The 20,957-nt window shown below is 38.6% G+C and overlaps 1 protein-coding gene across 1 annotated transcript in view; it reads left to right on the plus strand.

Annotated features, from left to right (window-relative positions):
- Window positions 1-17,885, plus strand: part of NNT (nicotinamide nucleotide transhydrogenase) — a 45,128-nt gene extending 27,243 nt beyond the window's left edge. The window contains exons 17-21 of the mRNA XM_009894187.1: window positions 2,344-2,503; window positions 3,898-3,979; window positions 13,873-13,991; window positions 14,969-15,084; window positions 17,518-17,885. Coding sequence (XP_009892489.1) covers window positions 2,344-2,503; window positions 3,898-3,979; window positions 13,873-13,991; window positions 14,969-15,084; window positions 17,518-17,667 — 627 coding nt within the window. The 3' untranslated portion in view covers window positions 17,668-17,885. The remainder of the gene's footprint in view (window positions 1-2,343; window positions 2,504-3,897; window positions 3,980-13,872; window positions 13,992-14,968; window positions 15,085-17,517) is intronic.
- Window positions 17,886-20,957: the final 3,072 nt, after the last annotated feature.

Consider the following 20,957-nt stretch of genomic DNA (forward strand, 5'->3'; position numbering starts at 1 on the left):
GAAACCTTCTTTTTACGACATTGCTAATTACTTTTTGTGGTAAAACTGTAGCTTAATCATCCAAAGGCTATCCAGATCTCTTAAAGCTTGACTTGATAAAATTGGCCAACGTGTATTCAGATAACCATTTAGTTTTTGCACTGGTGTCTGCTTGGTTTTCCATCCATTCCTCTTTTGTACCTATTAGTAGGGTGAGTTAAGGACAAAGAATTTAGCTTCAAAACAAAAAAGCAAAGGACTGTACTGTTCAGTCATCCTGTGACTTGTGACTTCTTCTAAAATGCTAACATAACGTGTTCTTCAGAACACTTGATTCGTATTAGCATGTCCTACCTTTTTTTTGAAGAGTGAATACTTGATGATTGCAACTGTAGTATTAAATCAGTATGCTTAGAGATGGGGAAAACGTTTCAAATAGAAGAGGAACCATTACTTGGGATGATGAAGCAAAGCAGGAGAAAGGACAAATTGTGTTACTCTAATAAATTGTATGCTGGCCCATCACCTGTACTAGCTGTGTGGTTTCTGTGGGCACAGTGGAAGGACTGGAGTTCTCAGGGATCAAAGGTTTGGTTTTCCTGAGGCTGTAAGCTCCAGGTCAGTGTCACCTGTGTATGCACAGCAGAGAGGGCCTTTTGCTAGTAGTTGGGTTATCTCTGAATGGTGAAGCCTGGGCTTTATTTATATGTGGTCTGTGGTGGTAAAGAAGGCATAGGAGAGTTTCCACACAGTCCCTGTGCTGAGTAGGTCTTAGCTGCCTTGGTTAATTGTTGCTTGATGAGGTCTTGGCTCATTTTTAAGCCTTCTGTACTACACCCTTTTTTGCCAGATTTCCCCCTTCTTTTCTCAGGTCTCTAGTGCAGAGCTAGGCAGTGGTGCTTCAATCTCGTGCTTTCTTTGTGTGGATTCTCAGATTTCTAATAATGTTTGAACAGCCCCCACTTTGGCCTGGTCTTAGTTTTGTCTTTTGGTTTAGATGTGCGTAGAGAGTGCTTTGCTGCTTGTAAGCTTAGCATGTGCAGGATTTGAAGAAAGTATTCTGTCTCAGCTGTGTTACCTGTGACTTAACTGCGGTAATATACTAAGTAGTGTGCTTTCCTGTTTGAAGGTTTAATACTGTGATAACACGGCAAAGGCAGGGTGTTCTTTGAGGGTCTGAACTGCTGCCTACTGCAGACGGTAGAAAGATGCTGATTTCACTGCATTTGTGCGCCTTCCTTACAGTATCTGACGCAGTGATGATTTATCAGGATAAACAGAAGTTCATCTAACATCTTTGTTGTGCTAGATGATGAATTTCACCAAGTGGCATACCTTCTCAGGCTATAGCAAAAAACCTGTGGAGTTGCATGATTTGAAATGTTAGTGGAAAATGGACACTTGGAAGCATGCTTTTGTGTGGGTGCTTCCTCTCCCTTGTACGTGTGCCTCTCCATTCTTAAATTTTACTGTGGTTTCTAAGCTAGCACAGCAGATGTATGACACACATGTTTAATTAAACAAGCAATTTATCCTGTTCATTGCCTACGTCTGAAGTTTTGTGTACTGCAGTTACAAGTTTTGCCTACTGCCAGATACTGCTTTGGGACCATGGTCACAAGGAGACATGCCAGTGAAAGCATTTAGCCAGTGGCTGTTCCTGGCTATGTATCTAGAGAGCTGAATTTTCAGGATGTGTTCTCAGAGCTCCTTCTTTAAGATTTCTTGTTCCCCTTTGGTGCTCAGCCACTAAGTTAATGGCCCCCTTCAGTTCATTACAATTTGTTTTGAGTTAGCATTTGGTTAGTTTTGTGTGGCTACTTAGCTTTTTTGTGTTCTTTTCTGTATTGATGCTGTAGGAGCTTTGCTTCTGTACTACCTGTAAGAGCTACGTCGTTTCCATGTGGTCATATAGCAGTTCTATGCTTATACATTGACTTGCTCAAGAACTTCAAGTGTCTTGCAAAAATAGCATGTGTGCGTGTACATATGTATATATATGTATGGATGTAAAAAAATTTAAAAATTCTGTCATCGAATACACATTCTTTTATATCTCTCCCTTTTAAGAACAAAAAGAGACCAGTATTTGCTATTTGGTTTGCTTTGGTTTTTGTCTTGGGGAAATGCTGATGCTCTCTCATTATACGAGTAATGTAATGTGTTACAAGCTGATGTTTGGCTATTGTTGTGTTAATCTGGGTCTCTTAAGGATCCTGTTTTGAGTTGTCAGCAGGCAAAAGCAGCAGATAAAGACTACTGTCAGGAAGGCTTTAATATTTTCAGAAGTTTTCTTTGTGGATATTTGCTCTCCTTTATTTTTGTATTTCATCTTTAGCTGACCAAAACCCTCTTGTCTTCTAGGCTATGAACCGTTCCCTTGCAAATGTGATTCTAGGGGGCTATGGCACCACATCAACAGCTGGTGGGAAGCCCATGGAAATTACTGGAACCCACACAGAGATCAATGTGGACAATGCAATTGACATGATAAAAGAAGCCAATAGTATTATTATTACTCCAGGTAAGACAGTCTTGGCTCATACAGCAAGATATTCAGAGGATGTATTATTAAAAAAAAAAAACCACCACCACAAACAAACAAAACCCCAAAACAAAACAAAAAACTGTAGCATGTCTTTCAGTTGCAATATAGCAGCAGCATGTCAAATATCAACTGGGTCTGTGGGATCTCTTGTTGTTCCCAGGTTAGTCATCATTCCTCTGTGTAGACATGTATGCCACTTTATTTTTCCTTGTGTGTGTCTCTTCAAACTTTGTTCTATTTATTTAGATTTTAAATTCTTCAGGACAAAGACTGTCATTTGTAAACTATGTTTACAGTTAATTTTGTTAAAATTAACAGCTATTATGGTGTGAGTTTCTGAGCACTACCACAGTACCAGTGGTACCAGTAATAAAATATCTGTCCGTTAAGTTACTGAAAGAGAGGATTTTGGTTACACTTCTCATCTACTTGCTCAATTATGCATTGTTTTATTAAAAAAAAATGGCAGAAAAAAATCTAAAACTTAGTATACAGTAAATACTGCAATTCAAGTAGAAAAAAACATGAAAACAAAACCCCTGAGTTGTCTGAAACTATTACATTGGCTGTAGGCTCATATGGTTGAATAGCACATTCCCTGTTACTTGTGGTCAGGTATGCAGTAGCTCAAGACTCGTTTTCCTTCAACTGAAGGGCATAACTCTTGCGTTAAATTTATTTTAGCGTCAGAATAAGAAGAATGTTAGAAAACAAAGTCATCTTTCATTTTGTTTCAACTTAAGTGAAAACAGCAGTGAGGTAAGGGTCTAGTTTGAAGAAGTTAGCTTTGTTTCCAATGAAGTTTGCAAACTTGTTCAAGGAGTTCGCCTCTTGCTCCTGTGGTCAAACCTTGAGGACGCCATTAATAATTTGTACTCTCCATTTTCTTCCTGAGCATTACTGCTCTGATGAATTAATTCAGACAGAAAGACTGAAAACATTATTTGCTGCTAAAAGGCCTGTTCAGCTACTAGGTTTGCATTAGGTAGATTGAAAATTTTGTTGAGGATAATGGCAATGAAGTAACCTGATAGTAGCCTTTTTTCATTGTACCTGTCTGAAACATCCTTTTCTGATAGAGAAAGGAACATGTATTTTTGTGAAGCTGAAATAGGTTACTTGTGTAGTTTGACTGGTTAAATCACTACACTGTTAGTGGTCAGGAGACCAAAAACAAGAGATGAATTACAGTGATCAGGCTGGGAATATATGAGTATCTGATGTATGCATGTGTGTATATACAGATATATGAAAACTTTTTTGTTTATTTTTGAGAACTTCTGTTTGTGTAAAAGGTACACTTATTGTCTGTAACTATTCTGTCTGCACTGGAACAGAAAAATAGCTTAAAATTTTGGAAATTCTTTTAGGTTATGGTTTGTGTGCAGCAAAAGCTCAGTACCCTATAGCTGATCTGGTGAAGATGTTGAGAGAACAAGGGAAAAATGTCAGGTAAGTACTTTCCTTGACGAAAAGTATTACAGGGTTGGATTTTTGTTTTTTGGTTCTATTAATATTCCTTATAAGTCTTCGTTTTGGTTTAATTTTTCTTTCACCAGTCATTACTATGCTGATGTCTTTCAGAAATACTAGCTTGACAGATGCTCTAGTCTTACTAACTTACAGCTGAATATCTAGAAACTTCATGGCTTAGTGTAAAAGATCCTTTACTCCCTTACAGTCGTCTTAAATTTGGTTTTTAGATGCTGTCCCAGCCATTGAAGAATAATTTTTTGTTGTTTGTTTGTTTTGGTTTAGTTTTGTTGGGTGTCATGCTGAAGTTAAGTTAAAAAGAATGACTTTAAAATTTAATACTTCTTTATTGTAGCAACAAAATCTTACTTTTTTTGAAAGGTAAGTTAGCTCCTTTAGATACATCTGCTCTGCTTTGGATATCATAGTGTTTTTCTACAAAACAAGCAGTGACTTTTTTTGTGAAGTAAAACTTTAATGTAGAATTTCGTATTGTGTTCAAGAGAACAGTTAGCAGCCTTTTCTAAAGGTGGAGGCTGAAGAGCTGTGTGAAAGTAACCACTTTGTGGAATTACGTTCCTGTGAGGAGTAGTCACAACAGCTGACTTCAGCACAGGGAGAATATAGTTTTTCTTTATGCTTGTAGTCAGTGGGAGAGAGTGCAGGCTTAACTTAAGTGCTTTGAATTGAGAAATTTCTCCTAGAGGAACCTCCAACAAGGGGATTATTTACTAGGCTAAAATAGCTAAAATAGCTTTAATATTATTATTTTTTTAAGCCCTAATTTCCTAAGGAAACGGACACTTCTGCTTGGGGAATAGTTAAAGGGGTGCAATGGGAATAGTTGAGGCTCCTAGGAAGGAAATAATATGGAAGAGCATTTGTGGGGGTCAGTGTGATATGAAGTGGAAGAGTAGGTCAGGCAGCAGCCTCTGCACCAAGAACATGGGACTTCTTTCCTGGGATAACTGACTTGCATTTATAGAAGTAATGTTTCCTACTACACAGTAATGTTTGTATATATATAATAAAAATAATATAGATGGTAACATCCAGTTCTGATTGGCATGTTTGAAACAATACTGAAAAGAATTAACCACGCTATAATTGTCCTAACCCTTTCTGCCCTCTGGAATAGCTGAAGACATTCAGTGTGTATTAATGAGAGGTGTCTTGCAGATGCTCAGGAGCTTCTGTTTTTGGACTGATGCACTGCACACAGTGTCTCTGCTAAAAGCAGATCTCTGGTCTGTTACGTTCCTCAAAATCCTCATAAGTCAATCCATGTGATCTTATGTTAGCAGCAGGACTCTAGTACTACCTGGTTTCTTTTTGTCCCTTCCAAGCATTAGGGCTGTTGTATGTTCTCTCACACCATGATTTAAAGGTTTCTACAGACTGATTTGTTCAGAAAGTAGCCAGGGATGTAAACTTCTGTCACTATTTTAATGTAACCTGGATCTTCACAGAATAGCTAAATTAATGCAGTCTCTGGAGATTGTCTAGTTCAGCCAGCCCCCTTGCTCAAACCAGAGTCAACTGGAACAGGTTGCCTACGACCTTGTCCAGTTGGGTTTTGAATATCTAGTCTCCAGAGATGGAGCCTTGACAGCCTCCCTGGGAAATCTGTCCCAATGTTCAGTCATCCTTTGAAATACAGAAAAACCTGTTTTACTCTATTTGCAACCATTGCCTCTTGTCCGTTCACTGGATACCACTGAGAAGAATCTGGCTCTGTCTTCTTTACTTTCGTCCATCAGTATTTGTACATGGTGATAAGATTCCTTTGAGCCTTCTCTTCTGCAGGCTGAAGGATCACAGCTCTCAGCCTCTCCTCTTGTGACAGATACGCCAATCCATTAAGCAACTTAGACCTACTCTTGCTGGGTTCCCATAAGGTTTTGCTATTGCAAGCAAGACTGGTATTAGAGTTCTTTGAGTATTGCATGAAAGGATTATTGGAGTGCATGTCACTAGTCCCATGGATTTATTCTGCTGGCGTGCTGCTCCAAAGAGCAGAGATAATTCTTAGGTGCCACTATTGGCCTCAAGTTTTTCATAGACTTTATAGATATTGAAAGTTCTGGAAAGCTAACATCACGCATACCTTGCTGATTGTTTGGGAGACTATTTTCTAGTTATGGTAACTTAATATTTTAAAATTAGTCAGTGCTCGGTTTTCGTTTGAAACAAGATATTTGAACAGATGGTGGCTAGCCAGGCTCGTTCTCTGATTTCTTTGTGTCTATTTCAATTAGATGGTGACTTCCTTTGGAATCAGTGTTCTACCAATTGGTGTTTTTTGGTTTTGTTTTTCTTCTTCCACTATTTTTGCAAGCTTATTGAAAAGTTGCGTATCAGTTTTTGCAGTGTTTTCCAGCATGTATTGTGATGGGTAAAAGAAGGATTGGTGTAGGGTTTAGCAGCAATTACTTATTAGTGTTTATCCAGACTGTTGCAATTTTGCATATAAAATTGCTTTATAAATGTATTAGTTTGTGCATACATGAGAAATGGGGGTGGTGCTGGTGTATCTGCTTCCTGGAGCAGTTCTCTTCACACCTTATTTCTCCATGTTTAGCAAAACCTCTGTGTGTGTCCAAATTGCATTAAAAATGTTGAAGACCTGTTACTTGTACAACAGAAGAACCTTTCTTGGCTAATGCGATGACAATGTCGCATGCTTTTGGCTTTCTTTTTGGCGCTTCTGTGGGGATAAACTTTATTTTTTATCAGCTTTGGTGAAATAAAAAATTGTTGGTTTTGCCTTTTATGTTGGCTTTGCAGGGGAAAAACGTGAACGAATCCTTGAAATAACTAGCTTATACTTTAAATGAGTCAAATTCAAGAAGGGATCACTGCAGTGGTTACCTAGTATTTTAATGAAATAAGTCTGTATTTACAGTTTGTGGTAATTCAGGCCTTTCATCACTTTGCGGAGCTCCCACGGTGTTCATTGAGTGCAGCTGCTGTCCCTCTGGTTTCAGTAGGCCTGGAGTGCCTCGGGACCCTAGTACACTCACCATCCAGATGTAGTGACACTCTCACACATCCGCTGTGGAGGGGTGCCAGCATGGACATACGATTGTCATAAATTTGTAATGCCCATACCGTGCCAAGAAAAATTGCCTCTGTCATATGGCCTTTTTTTTGCTTCATGGCTCACGATTGATCCAGAAGAGCTGCTGTTTTCATTTACTTTGCCTATAGCCATAACATTCTTAGTGAAGAGCGCAGATTATATAACATGATGCATAACCTTTGACTAGGGTTTAGATTTGGAAATATGGGAGAGTTTGGAAACTTCAGACTGTTTTAGTTACTAAATTGCATAGCTAACATCATCGCTTAGTTGATATGGTCTTGCAGCAGATCACATCTTTAATGCATTAGTAAGATCACATACAAAGCTGGATATTGCTGAGCCTTCATTATAGCTTTCCCTTGTTATGGATGGGTAAAACAACAAAACTTTTCATAGGCTAAATCCTGTAGTCCCGAGAATCCATTGGCCTTGGAGAGGAAATGCTTGTTCTACAACTGGTGTCATATTTCTGCAAGTTACAACTGAGTAAATTGTTGAAAGTTCTCGCCTTAGCAAAGTCCTTCAGCCACATGCTGTGTTGTTTGGAGGGCCCTAGTTGTGAAATTCTGGTTTTATCTTCTATAGTAATTGTGTATCTATGTGTAGATACACAATTATTCAGTAGTATTACAGTACATTTTAAAACTGTATACATTCTCATGTAAGCATAGATAATTGATGCTGTCCGTGTTCGCATCGTTAACTGTATCTTAACTTTCACCACAGTATGACTTTCCTGAGACTTCTTCTATCCCTGTGTTTTGCTTTCCTGCACAGTAAGAAACTTTTGATAAGAAAAATGTATTGCAGGGTGAAAGGACTCTTAAAATCGTGCTTTGTGTAGACTTTCTAAACCTAACTCATAATTAAACATGCTGGTTTTCTGGTAACTCACATGGCTCAGAGAAATGCTGATTACCTCTTTAACAGCCTTTCAAATTAGTTGCTAATACATTAGTGTTTTGCTTTGGGTTCTTTAAACCTAATTTTTATAGGCGGGTATCTTGAAGGACTTGGATTTCTGTCTTCTGGTGCTGGAGAATCTTACTATTTTAGAGCACATGGAAACATGGGTTTACATTTGATAGCATAACATTTTTGAAAATGTGATAGCATGAACTTTATGTTGGATCTACATTTTTTTGATTTTTATTGTGACCTCTATGGCTGAGCTCTACTCAAATGTGTTTAAGGTTCTGGGTTTGTTTTCCTCTGTTGTTCTAATTGCTTGTGAGTAATAGAATGTGTAGATGGGTACAGCCTACACTTTTATCTACAACTTAAAAAATAAAGCTGATTAACTTGAATTGTTGAATCTTATCAATTTACAGTCATCATTCTTTGTTGCTCTACAAGAAAATCTATAAGAACTTCAAAGGATGAGCTGTTAAGATTCTGTCCCAACCAGTCTTAACGTACTTAACTGCTTCACATACGCTCAGGTGCATGTAAGATGGAGATGGAAATGACTCATGGCTGAAGAGCAGCCTAAGAACAATATGCGTTGATGCAAGTTTCTAGGAAGCTGAAGTATGCTTACTAGGAAGACACTAATGTGTACGTGTGTGTCAGTTCTCAGTTTGTTTCTTGTAGTGAAATTAACTGGGTGGGCTCTGAATTATTAATGCTGCAGATTAAGGGACAAGTGGAGTCCAGCAGATCTTTTAGCTCAAGTGCCGTATCAGCATAGCTAGAGAGACCTAGCAAACCTTGCTGTACCTTACCAGCTTCTGCAAGGGCGCAGCTGTAGCGGTATGCTCCTGGGCGTGTATTGTAGGTGGGTCGTTGGTTCCATAAGGGTCAGCTCCGCTCTGGGTGAGCTTACTAGGTTGGCTTATGCTTTCTGGAGGCAGGCTCTTCTCCCTGCCGTTGGGATGGTTATTGCATTGAGCTAAGGCCCATGTCCTGTATTGGGATCTTGCCCCTGTTGTGATAAACCATAGTGGCTGGAAACAAGGAGCTAGTACCAACCCTCATTTAAGTGTGTGTAATTTAACTAATTTAATTCAGTTTAAATTTAACCGACCTGACCCCAGCAGAGCCACTGAGCTTAGTCCATGCTGAAGTACTGTTTCTGGAGACATGTTGTTGCCTTAGTCATGAATCACAGAATCATAGAATGGTTAAGGTTGAAAGGGACCTTGAAGATCATCAAGTTCACCCCCCCTGCCATAGGCAGGGACACCTCCCACTAGACCAGGTTGCCCAAGGCCACATCCAACCTGTCCTTGAACACTTCCAGGGATGGGGCATCCACAACTTCTCTCGGCACCCTGCTCCAGTGCCTTACCACCTACTGAAGTGAAAAACTTCTTCCTAGTATCTGATATAAATCTACCTTCTCCCAGTTTGAAGCCATTCCCTCTTGTCCTATCACTACATGCCCTAGCAAAAAGTCCTTCCCCAGCTCTCCTGTAGGCCCCCTTTAGGTACTGGAAGGCCGCAATAAGGTCTCCCTGGAGCCTTCTCTGACACCAAACCTAGGCTAGCTAAGCTAGCTCTGTGCTTTCATGCTAGCAATCTACATATTCATCTGTAATGTGTGACGAGTGCATTATACTGTGATACTTACAAGTTGTGCTACACTGCAACTGTTGTCATATGGCAGGATTCATGCTGTGGAGTATCTGAGTGATGCACTTCTCAGTTCATCTAGGGGTTTTTTAGTGTGGTTTTTTTTTTTTCCCCCCCTCCTATTACCTTGAATAAGAGATTGTCTGTACTGGAGACAGAGGTGAAGAGGTGTCAAAACACAAATAAAGTGAACAGGGTGGGGGGAAGAGGAGGTGAGGCAAAACCCCGGGGCAAATTATTCTCTGTATATACAGTGTATAAAGTGTTGAGTAAGCTTAAATTAAGTACTAGCCAGATGTTACTTCTTACATCACTCTGTCCAGCTTTGGCATAATGACAGGAATCCTATCTTTACATGGATGAAGTGATCTTGAAACACTTCTGCATTGGGTTAGGTAGGTGCTAGCTCTTTCAGTATTGATTACAAGAATGTTATCTATCCAGTTGTAATAAAGATAGATGCTGACTTTATGAACTGTATAAAAAGTGGTTTCCATTCTGAGATTTTTCAGTAATTTTTCATGTGATAGTTGTCTTTTTATACTACTATAATTAACTTCATACTACTTTAAATAACTCCCTCCGTCCCCCCCGGCCCCCGAATTTAAGTGCTTTCTGTGCGAAGAATGCTGTCGTAGATACGATGTGTATGTTGGGAGTTGCAGATTTTTAATCTAAGTTTAAAAGAGAATGTTGCACTCTTTGTATTACAAGAAAAGGTTCAAAATATGAACTTACTTTTGAGTGTGCTATGTTGTCTTTCTAAAGCTAAAGAGTTATATAAAAGAGGCTGATTAAAAAGGCTGAATGTCCTTGCCTAGTACTTATGCTGTTTAGGTGTGAAGTCTTGGTACCAAGGAGGTGTATGCTTAATTCAGTGTTTCTGACAATTGGAGGTGATAAGCAAGCCCCATGTTACATGGGCAGGGTCAAGTGAAAAAATTCCTGGTCAATTCTGTGTTTCAGAGAACTACTAGAATAATGCTTCAAGTCAGACACAGCATGATTGTGAATCTTTGTTATGGGTAAAGTATATGTAGACTGAAAATTTGATGTCATGTAAACAGAAAGTCAAAAAGAGTGTGAGATTTCTGCTTGATTTAAAAACAAACCAGCCAACCTAAGGGAGTTCTTGCATAACTGATATTGAAGGCATATCAAAGAAACTCAGCAATTTTTCACTTTAAAACATTTTTACCATAAAACATGTCTCTTTCATGTTTTGAATTTCTGAATATGAATGAGGTTCATATTTTGAACATCTGGGAGAGCATATGTGACAAAATGTTTCTGCCATAATGCACATAGCTTTGAAGAACTGCTGCTGTTGTGAGTCAGGAGCAAGATACACAGCTTTTACTAGGCGTGTTATGAGCCATCAGGGATTTTGGCTATCTCTTTTCTATGCTTACCTGAATTCTGCGTTCAGCTGGACAGGCTGATCTCAATTAGATCTTATATAATCTCACGGAGATTTTATCTTTTGAAATAATGAAAACCTTAGAGAGGCATATATTTTTAATGATTCTGTTTGACACACTTGCACATCCAGTTTCGGTACTGGCAGGCTGCTGTCATACTTGGTTAACGCCATCTTAGAAGCAGACTTCTGGGAGTCACATCAATATTTGTCCAAAAAGCTTTTGTATGAGCAACTTTCTTAAACTTTGTGAATACGCAGTATGTGGTTTCAAGCAGTCTTTCAGAAGTCTCTAACTACTGATGGTTGATGCCATAACTCTTCCTGAATGAAGATAATTTGTCCCTTTCTTTTCTTCTTTCTTTGCCTCTTGCCAGGAATTGTGAAGTCAAAGGTGAAATTAATTTTCTTGGCAGTTTAAATTTTGGCTTTCCAGCCCTTGAAATAAGATTGTATGTGTATATAGTATTTAATAGAAACCTCACGAGTATTTTGTTTTGTGTATTGCCAAAACAGCTTTGGTCACAAAGACGCTCAAATAAGTTTATTAGAAACAAAAGAGAATTTTGTTGGAAAATCTATTTTCACTGCCAGAGGAGTGATGGGTTTTCTCAAGTGTACTTCAGAATAAGAGTTCTCCTACTGTACTGAAAGTGATTGAATTTGGTACAATTTAGGACTAGCTGCAGTACTACACATGGCTTACATTACTGACTGATGTGAAATGTAAGCTGTTAATATTTTGTCCTGTATATTTGCTCTAGGTATTATCCTTTACAGCAGAATCCCAAATGTTCACAAGCTGAAAACAGTCTATTCTCCTTGTTTCTTTAAACACAATCCTTTTAAAGCTAGCTTTTATCCTGCTGTTTGACATACAGCTTAAAACTGTGGTATATCTAGTATTATGTGGATTAATCATATGTCCTTAATTTTGTTTCTGGAGTTCCAATTGTCTCATCTTTGCATTGTCTTAATATTGTTGTGCTGATGGAGTGCTCAGTTGCCCTTTTAAGGATGTATTTATACAATGTTAAATTCATAAGTGATCTGCGTTGATTGGACTGTGACTTGTGGACCATCAGTGATGTTTTATCCACTTCCATTGCAGTGGAGTTGAAAATAGAAATATGTGACAATCCCTCTGTCATGGCAAGTTGATTTATCAGTCTTTCCATCCTTTCTGAAGAAGTATGAAGTCCTTTTATTGCATTCCTGACTCACTTGGATTTCTGCTCAGAGATTTATGTTCAAAAATCCAAGAATTTAGTTTTCTCTTGGGTGTTTTCTGTCTCTTCCAAAGTACACGTAGGTTTCCTTATTAAACATTTAACTTCATCTATGTACTCATTCATCTGATGCATTTCTCGTGTGCTTGAGTCAACATTACATTTGGTGATAGCTCCAGAGCTGGAAAGACAGAAAATGCACAGGACAGTAGACACTGATCTGCCTAGTTTATTCAGGGCCAGTAGGTAAGAAGAAGAGTGCAACTGCCCACAAGAAATAGCTTTATTTCTAATGAAAATGTCTTTGGGAGGAGCAGCTAAACCAGTTTAACATCTCCATTCTGAATTTTTTCAGGTTTTTACTCTTACAGAACTGTATGCATGCCTTAACTCCCCCTGTCACCACACTGTGCAACTGTCTGAATTTTTAGTAACTTATAGGTTTTGAGCTGTTCTGAAAATATTTCTTAAATTGTTATGCTTAAACTGGTATAGCTTCTTAGCTCTCCATCTTCTCACTCCCCATCTTTTTTATTTTATTTTTTTTTCCTCTGAAAACCAGTCATGAGAAGAAAGCGGCATGTTAACCTAATCCAGCAAAGCAGTGTCCTCTGCTTAGAGTCCCAGCTAATTTTTCTGCTGGAATGTTAGACTATGATGAGCATGCATGCTCTAAGAGATACCTGAGTCAATAGGGTCATTTGCGAAGGGCATTTCTAGGTCTCAGAGTGGTTTTGCTTCTGGAAGCCTGAACAGTCTTTTGGCTTTTTCATGAGAACGTTATGTTGTGGCCAGTTCATTTGCTCTGTGATGCTTTCACTTTTCAATGATGTGAGGGACCTACAAAGCATATTAATGGGGGTGGTGGTTTTGCAGCAAAAAAGGTGATTCATAAAAAAACCAAAGGTATCTCTCACAAGGTTTTAAATATGGTACTGCTTGGAAGGTGGACATGAGTGCTTGCTATGTGTGATGTGGCTCAGGCTGATGGTTGTAGCCAGACAGAATGGTAAAATAGTCCTATTACTTTCAAAAGTAATTGAAGAAAAGCTTGTTGGTATAAGCTGTTGCTGGGTGGAAAATTTAATCTGTTGGTCTGTATTGCAGTGATTTGTTCTGAGGAGTTTCTGGCCGCAGGTTCCTTCTGTGTTGTCACTAGAAGCGTCCTGCAGGCTCTCCAAAGCCACTGCAGATGCAACAACTTTCTGAACAAGTCATCCTAAAAATGTACTCCTACTCCTAGCTATTTTAGTTTTACTGGGAAATGAGCATATTCTTTTGCATACCTGTTGTGTCAGTTATACTTTTAACTTTGCAGAAAAGGAACAGCTGCACCCCAGGTGAAGAGTCAAATATATGGGCTTTGTTCCCTTTCCCACCCACTCAGTTCCCAGCAACACTGGAAAAATAATTACGATATTGTTAAGGTTTAACCATTTCTTTTTATTAATTCACGTGTGCTTATACTTAACTTCTCAGCCTTGTCGGTCACAGGTGGCAATTTTACTGTAGAAAACAGAGTGGTCAGTACTTATTAATGGAGTTGGACTTTCTTTCCTGTTAGGTTTGGTATTCACCCTGTGGCTGGCCGTATGCCTGGTCAGCTGAACGTACTCCTGGCAGAAGCTGGTGTTCCCTATGATATTGTACTGGAAATGGATGAGATCAACGAAGACTTCCCAGGTTAGCATGTGAGCTATAAGTTTCCAGTAGATTGTATTTGATCTTGTCAATTTTTATTTCATTCTGTTTTTACATTGCACAAAGATTTTAAAAATCTCAGTCAGGCCAATCAGTTTCTCTTTGTGCCTGTTGTGGTACCACTGTAGAGGAGCTGAGGTCTTGCTCTTGCAATCTGAGTGCTCTCACAGCTGATGGAAAGTGAGCACAGAGGAATACAAGAAATAGCCTGACTCAGAAGCAGGAAACTGAGAAGCAGAAAGTACAGACAGTTAAAGCGAAGGGAAATATGGAATGCAGGAGTACAGAAAAATTTAGATATTGAAGGGAGGTTAAATAGGCCTGTGAAATGTGTTTCCTCCAAAACCAAGAGAACAGTTTGGTTTTTTTTAATTGCTTGTAGCTGTGAAATAAATGACAAACACTGTGTCTTTTTTATCACTTACTGCTCCCTACAGGAAACCTACTGTTACTTCTTTAGGTCAAGTGTTGTGGATGACTTGACTCTGTCATGTCTTGCAAACCAATATAGCATTGTACAGACAACTTCTTGCTTTCTTACATCTTTATTTAAAAATCAGAAAGTTCTTGGTGAAAGGTTTTTTGAAGGAATATTCAAAGGAAAAGCCAGGCACAAAGAAATCGAAAGATGATGATACTATGTGTATATGAAACCACATTTAAATATCAAAGTGTTTAACTTTTGAGTGGCAGAGTGGTCTAACGAGTCCCTTGGAATGCGGTTGTGGATGCTTGCAGTTTGCTTTAGGTAGCTGGAGTCTGGTATACTTGGAGTCTCACACATAACTCGCCTGATAAGTTTGTAAAATATTTGTGAATGAAGTCCCCATAACTGTTTGTGGATTGCTTACCATGAGGGGTGGTTCTGCCTCTAAAGATCAGATTTAACAAAAATATGTACATCAGCTTCAGTGTTCAGATAATTTTTCATCAGTTTTATTTTCTTTGTCTTGCTGTAGAAACTGACTTGGTCCTTGTAATCGGTGCAAATGATACAGTTAATTCAGCAGCTCAGGAAGATCCAAACTCTATCATAGCTGGAATGCCAGTTCTTGAGGTCTGGAAATCCAAACAGGTGAGATTAATAGAGTTGCATTAGCACCTACCTTAGGTAGCATGCTTTTAAAAACATGGCTTATAGGTTAAGCTAACAAGGTTCTCCTACTCTTCTGGTTTCCATGAAAAGCTTTTCTGCAAGGTGTCCAACAAAACAGTCACACTTTGCAAGTGTGAAGCGCTGTTCATGACTTTATAATAGTCAGCAAGTGCTTTAGTAAGACTAATGGTGACTGCGGTAGAAAAGACCAATGACAGCGCTTCTGGTAAAAAAATGTGATTAGGATAAATTATTTTCTGCTCAAATCTTCAGACCTGAAGCATTTCTATACAAATACCTGCTTTTTCAATTCTATAGGAAATTTGACAACTTCAATATTGAGGTGGAAATACAAAAATGAATGATATGCTTAAATAAAAAAAAAACAAACCACGAAACAAATGAGTGGCTGGGTTTGAGTAGAGAGTTTAGTCTGTCCCGATTGAACTGACAGTTTAGTTACCTCACCAGTTTTGCTCTTTGAAAGCAACATCAGCTGATGTAAAGTACGTATACTTGAGTTTCCTTGCTACGAAATCTTTGATCTCTGGTTCTGAACCCAGATGTAGCTTGTTCTTTTGTGGGTTAACCATTCAAGTACTCAGAGTTGCAGGTGCATACGTTTGTCAGTGCTTTGTGCAGAGCTTTGTGTTGCAATTTGAGAAATAAAAGTTGTACAAGTTTATTTTTAAGTTGTTAAAGCTTTGCAGTTTCCCTGCTGAAGGTGCCGTGGTTAACTAATTTGACATTTAATAGCTAAAATTGGCTGAAACTTATTTTAGGATTTTTATTTTCTTTTTAAATCCCATGTATGAAGTTATACAGAGTAACAGTCTGGAGAGGCATGAGAGAGTGTTGCGCCAAGTATTGGTGAGAACACTCATCTGAATTGTGTTCCTGTAAGGGAATTGGGTTCCTAAAATAGTTCAAAAATAAAATAGCGTCAAAAACCTTGTCATGGTTTCAGCTGGGATAGAGTTGTTTTCTTACTAACAGCTGGTAGAGTGCTGTGTTTTGGATTTGGGATGAGAATGGTGTTGATAGCAAACTGGTGGGTTTGGTTGTTGCTAAGCAGTCAAGGCCTTTTCTGCTTCTCATACCACCCCATCAGCGAGTGGGCTGGGAGCGCACGAAAACACTGGGAGGAGACACAGTCAGGACAGCTGCCCCCAACTGACCAAAGGGCTATTCCATACCCTATGACATCATGCTCAGTATACAAAGCTGGGGGAAGAAGGAAGTGGGGGATGTTTGGAGTGATGGTGTTTTTCTTTCCAAGTAACCATTACGTATGATGGAGCCCTGCTTTCCTGCAGATGGCTCCTGCTGATGGGAAGCAGTGAATTAATTCCTAGTTTTGATTTGCTTATGTGCATGGCTTTTACTTTACTTATTAAACTGTCTTTCTCTCAACCAATGAATTTTCACACTTTCCTAATTCTTTCCCCCATCACACTGGTGGAGAGTGAGCAAACGGCTACATTGTCCTAGTTGCTGTCCGGGGTTAAACTTTGACAGTCCTTTTTGGCTTCCAGTGTGGGGAGCCAAAAAAGGACTGTCGTGGTTTAACCCAACCAGCAACTAGGATCATGCAGCAGCTCGTTCACTCCCCATCGCCCCTTGCCCCAGAAGGGTACAGAGAAGAGGGAGAAATGGCAGAGAGAGGGGGAAAAAAAAACTCGTGGGTTGAGATAAAGACAGTGTAATACAGAAAAGGAAAGTAATAATAATAATAATAATAATAATAATGGTAAAAGAATATACAAGACACAAGTCGCTCTCACTGATTGATGAATTGGTTGCCCAGCCTGGCCTAAGCAGTGATCATGGATTCCCAACCCCTGCCAACCCCCAATTACATACTTAGCATGATGTCTATGGTACAGAATATTCCTATTGGCCATTCTGTCTATGCACCTTCTCAGCTTCTATGGGAAGCTGAAAAAAAGTCCTTGAATACTGTAAACATCACCTAACAACAGCTAAACCAGTATGCATTATTGACATGCCTTTCATAGCAAATCTGAAACATCGCAGCCACTAAAAAGAAAATTAACTCTATCCCAGCTGAAACCAGGATAACCTTCTATGTTGTAATCATCAGTGCCCATCTTGCTTTGACTTTATGACATGGAATAAAGTAAAAGTGTATGCATGTGTAGTGTCCACAGTCTCTTCATCTAACATGTATTATTGTGTTTAACAATAACGTGTTTCTGAAACTGATCTGACTATCAGTTTGTTTGCTATATTAAAGTTTGAAATACAGTTTTGAAGCAGTAAGCACCCTATTTTGACCAGGGATCTCTCTTCCTCTCCCTTAGTTTGTGGAGGTTGGTTTTGTGTTGTCTTTGTTTGAGGGAGAATGGTGGTTGGTTTTTACTGTTTCAAACATGAACTCTTTATGTGCAGGTCATTGTAATGAAGAGATCTTTGGGCGTCGGTTACGCAGCGGTGGACAATCCAATCTTCTACAAACCCAATACTGCCATGTTGTTGGGAGATGCTAAGAAGACTTGTGATGCCCTGCAGGCCAAAGTCAGGGAATCGTATCAAAGCTAAATACTGATTTATATTCCACTCATGATTTTGACTATAGTCATGGAAAACAAGAGTTAGAAGAATCACTTACTTTCATAATGCAGCCGGCACTCGGAGAAGACTGCATTGACTCGTAGGAGATGTAGTTCAGTCAGGGGATGTAGGCTTTTATGAAAAGATGGGCGCGTTAGCCCTTCAAACTAAATCTCCCATGAGGCAATGCATTAAAGAATGATAATGCGCTTTTTAATGTTAACATTGAGCTGTTAGAAGCAGGAACTGATAACTTGTGGTCACCTTTAAGTAGTTACTGGCTTCTTTCTTCTAGCTGTCTGTACTTCTGTCATAGAAATTCACTAAAAAATACTGTGCCAAAGTTGCATTCAGTCTTATCATCAAAGCTGTTCTTTGGCCAGTGTGGACAAAACAACTATTTATTTCATGAAAACTTAAATCGAAATTACAAGCAGATGCAAATAGGTGCTTACGTGGTTTGAGATTCTAAACATAATATTCTGTTAAATCTACATAGAAAAACCTGAGCTGTTTCTTTTGTGGATTGTCTGGATGCAGTGAATCAAGAATATTTTAGGAAAGTTCCTTAAAATACAGTTCCACTTTTTTGTAGTGCCCACTTATGTTATGTAAAACAAAACACAGGATTTCAGGGACCTACCAAGTGATCTTCAAGCCAGACAAGGAAATGTACGCTTACTTGCACTGCCGAACTGTTTTAAGCAGCTGCTAAATTCTCCGTCTTTTCCAGTCGTTGCCTTTTTAAGTGTCTGAGGAAAAATATAGTCCAGTTCAGCATAGGCAAAACATCTTGCGTACCTGATCTGTTCGTAGAATTTGGACCACAGTGTTTTAGTTTATGTTCACTTAGACTTTTAACTGTATCTGCTACTTTAAAATTTGGTGATGCTTTCTTAATTAACATTTTTGTGATGCTGGAAAAGGCACTTCTGAACCTCTTTCAGATGCTGGAGTTTATTAGAATTTTTCTAAATAAATAAGCTATTGTTTGGACAGCACAGAAGCGTACCATGGGTAGACGTGGTGCTTAGGCACATCGTTTAGTTGTGGTTTTGGCAGAGTTAGATTGAGGGTTGGGCTGATCATCTTAAATGTCCCTATACAATACATCCTATACAATTCTATGATTCTATGATACCGAATTTAAAATCCAGTGTTTTGATTATTTTACTTCTCCCTAATCTAATTAAAAGCACTGTTAAATTCCCATGATAAGTTTAGCAAAGAATTAAATTTAATTATGACATAGGTTGCTGGGTTTTTTTATTATGTTAAGTGTACTTGAGTGGAACTCAAATATTTGCCTAATAAAATAAGTTTTACCATGTTTCCATACTGATGTAGCAACTGTCCATGGTGACGAAGGCTAAATGGAAATAGCTGTACTGGTGTTAGAAAGCATTCATATCTGGGGAAGAGAAACTATTATGAAGTAAGTCTTGAAATTAATCCATCTTGATTGATAGAACAAACATTTTTTTTTATTGCACCATGTATAGAGACCTCATAAAATGTAATATTTCTACGTAGCTACCTCTGTTTTTATGTGAAGGTCACTTAAAACACAGACTTTGAACAGATAATGCATTAAGAAATGTAACAGTGTATGAAAAAAGCTACCCTTTTTACAAATCTCTTTCATAGAATCGAAATAAAAATTACCATGTAAGCATTAATATGTTGTACACTGCAGGAAAAGACCTGTAATTAAATTTTAATTTAAAACATTGTGGCAGCTATATTTGAGTGTAGCATGTATGGCCTCTTGTTTTCCCTATAGTCAACTTTTCTTTTAGGTCTGCAAAAAATAGGAGGGAAATGGGGCAAGGGGAAAGACAAGGAAATAATCCTCTCTCTCTGTCCCTCCCAACTAAGCAAAAAGGGGATTTTAAGGGATTTAACATCCCGAAGTATTAATTTTTGTCTTGTCAAACTTGAAGTATCTAGCTGCGGTATGCAACATGTCTCTGCTTATAAGTAGCTAATATAAGACTTAGCTTTTCTTGAAAATGGAACACTTTCTTTTTTCCCTTTGTATTTGGAAAAAAACTGATACTGTTATGTTGGATCAGAGGTACCAGTGTTATCTTTAAAACTGTGCTTCACCATGGAACACCAGGTAATTGTTGAAGTGCTAATAAAAAGTCAATTATTTTTCCTTATTGATCACTGTCTCTTTACTCTCCTGTTGTATTTCCTGAGTAGGTAAGTAGTCTGAGATTCTCTCTGGGAGTTAGAAGATCAAAGTGCCACCAAGGATGTTGAGATCGAAGAATGCAGTGAAAAGGAATCATAGTGAAATATGCATATTTCTTTTCTTTTTTTAATATGAATGGTTCTTTAAAATATTCATTCTAGGTATGACTTATGTTACCTGACTGTAGCAATGTCACTATGTAAACTGAGAGGGTTAGACAACTTCTGAGAGCAGCTGATCTTAGTATGTGTTGCCTTTTTGACTTAAAAAAAAAAAAAAAAAAAAAAGCTGTAAGAACTGACTTGGCTGTGTGCTTTGTTTTCTGTTGGCTGAGGTGTGAGATGAATCCTGTCCCTTTGAGCCTGGTACCATATGTTTGTTTCAGCTCTTGGTTATTTAGTTCTACAAGATGGTCAAGTTGATTGTTATGATGATTTCAGTTTCTACCTTCAAAGTGAATGACAAGTGGATAATGTTAGTCATCTGATAGTCAGTCCAGTTGTATCATTGCACAAGTCTATCATGCAGCTTTCCTGTTTTCTTCAAGCTGAGACTGGAGTTCTCTTTCAGAGGCTGCAGCCTGGCGTTGATTCATGGGGTAATCTCTCTTCCCTCTTGATTAAGCAGCCCACCTGGGAAGCATATACCTACAGTATATGGATTTGTAGTCTGAGAAATGGTTAAAGCCTTTGTCCTTTTGTGGATCTGACTATGAGTTTGAAGGTTTTACTCTGTCTAGCTGTCTCCAGCTACTTATTATCATCCAAGAGGTATTTACTCTAGCCTGCCTCAAGCAGGCTATGAAAATCTGTTCTGATGAGATCATGGCAAAGCAGTGCAGCAAGAACAAAAGGAGAGGATGGAGGACACTAATGTCTGTTCAGCTGGTGGAACTTTTTCAGTTTGCAGTGTGTGTCCATGGCCATGAGACACCTTGGATCTTGGTTGCAATACTAAAGTTATGGAGGATTTTAGTTTGGAAAGATCCTCTTAATTTGGTCCTGAAGAGATCCTCTCCTTGCTGAAGAGATGTAGTTTGATCAGATTGCTCCAGGCTTTGATTTGAAAATCTCAAGGA

The sequence above is a fragment of the Charadrius vociferus genome, unplaced genomic scaffold (genome assembly GCF_000708025.1).
Source record: "Charadrius vociferus isolate BGI_N301 unplaced genomic scaffold, ASM70802v2 scaffold70, whole genome shotgun sequence".
NCBI lineage: Eukaryota > Metazoa > Chordata > Aves > Charadriiformes > Charadriidae > Charadrius > Charadrius vociferus.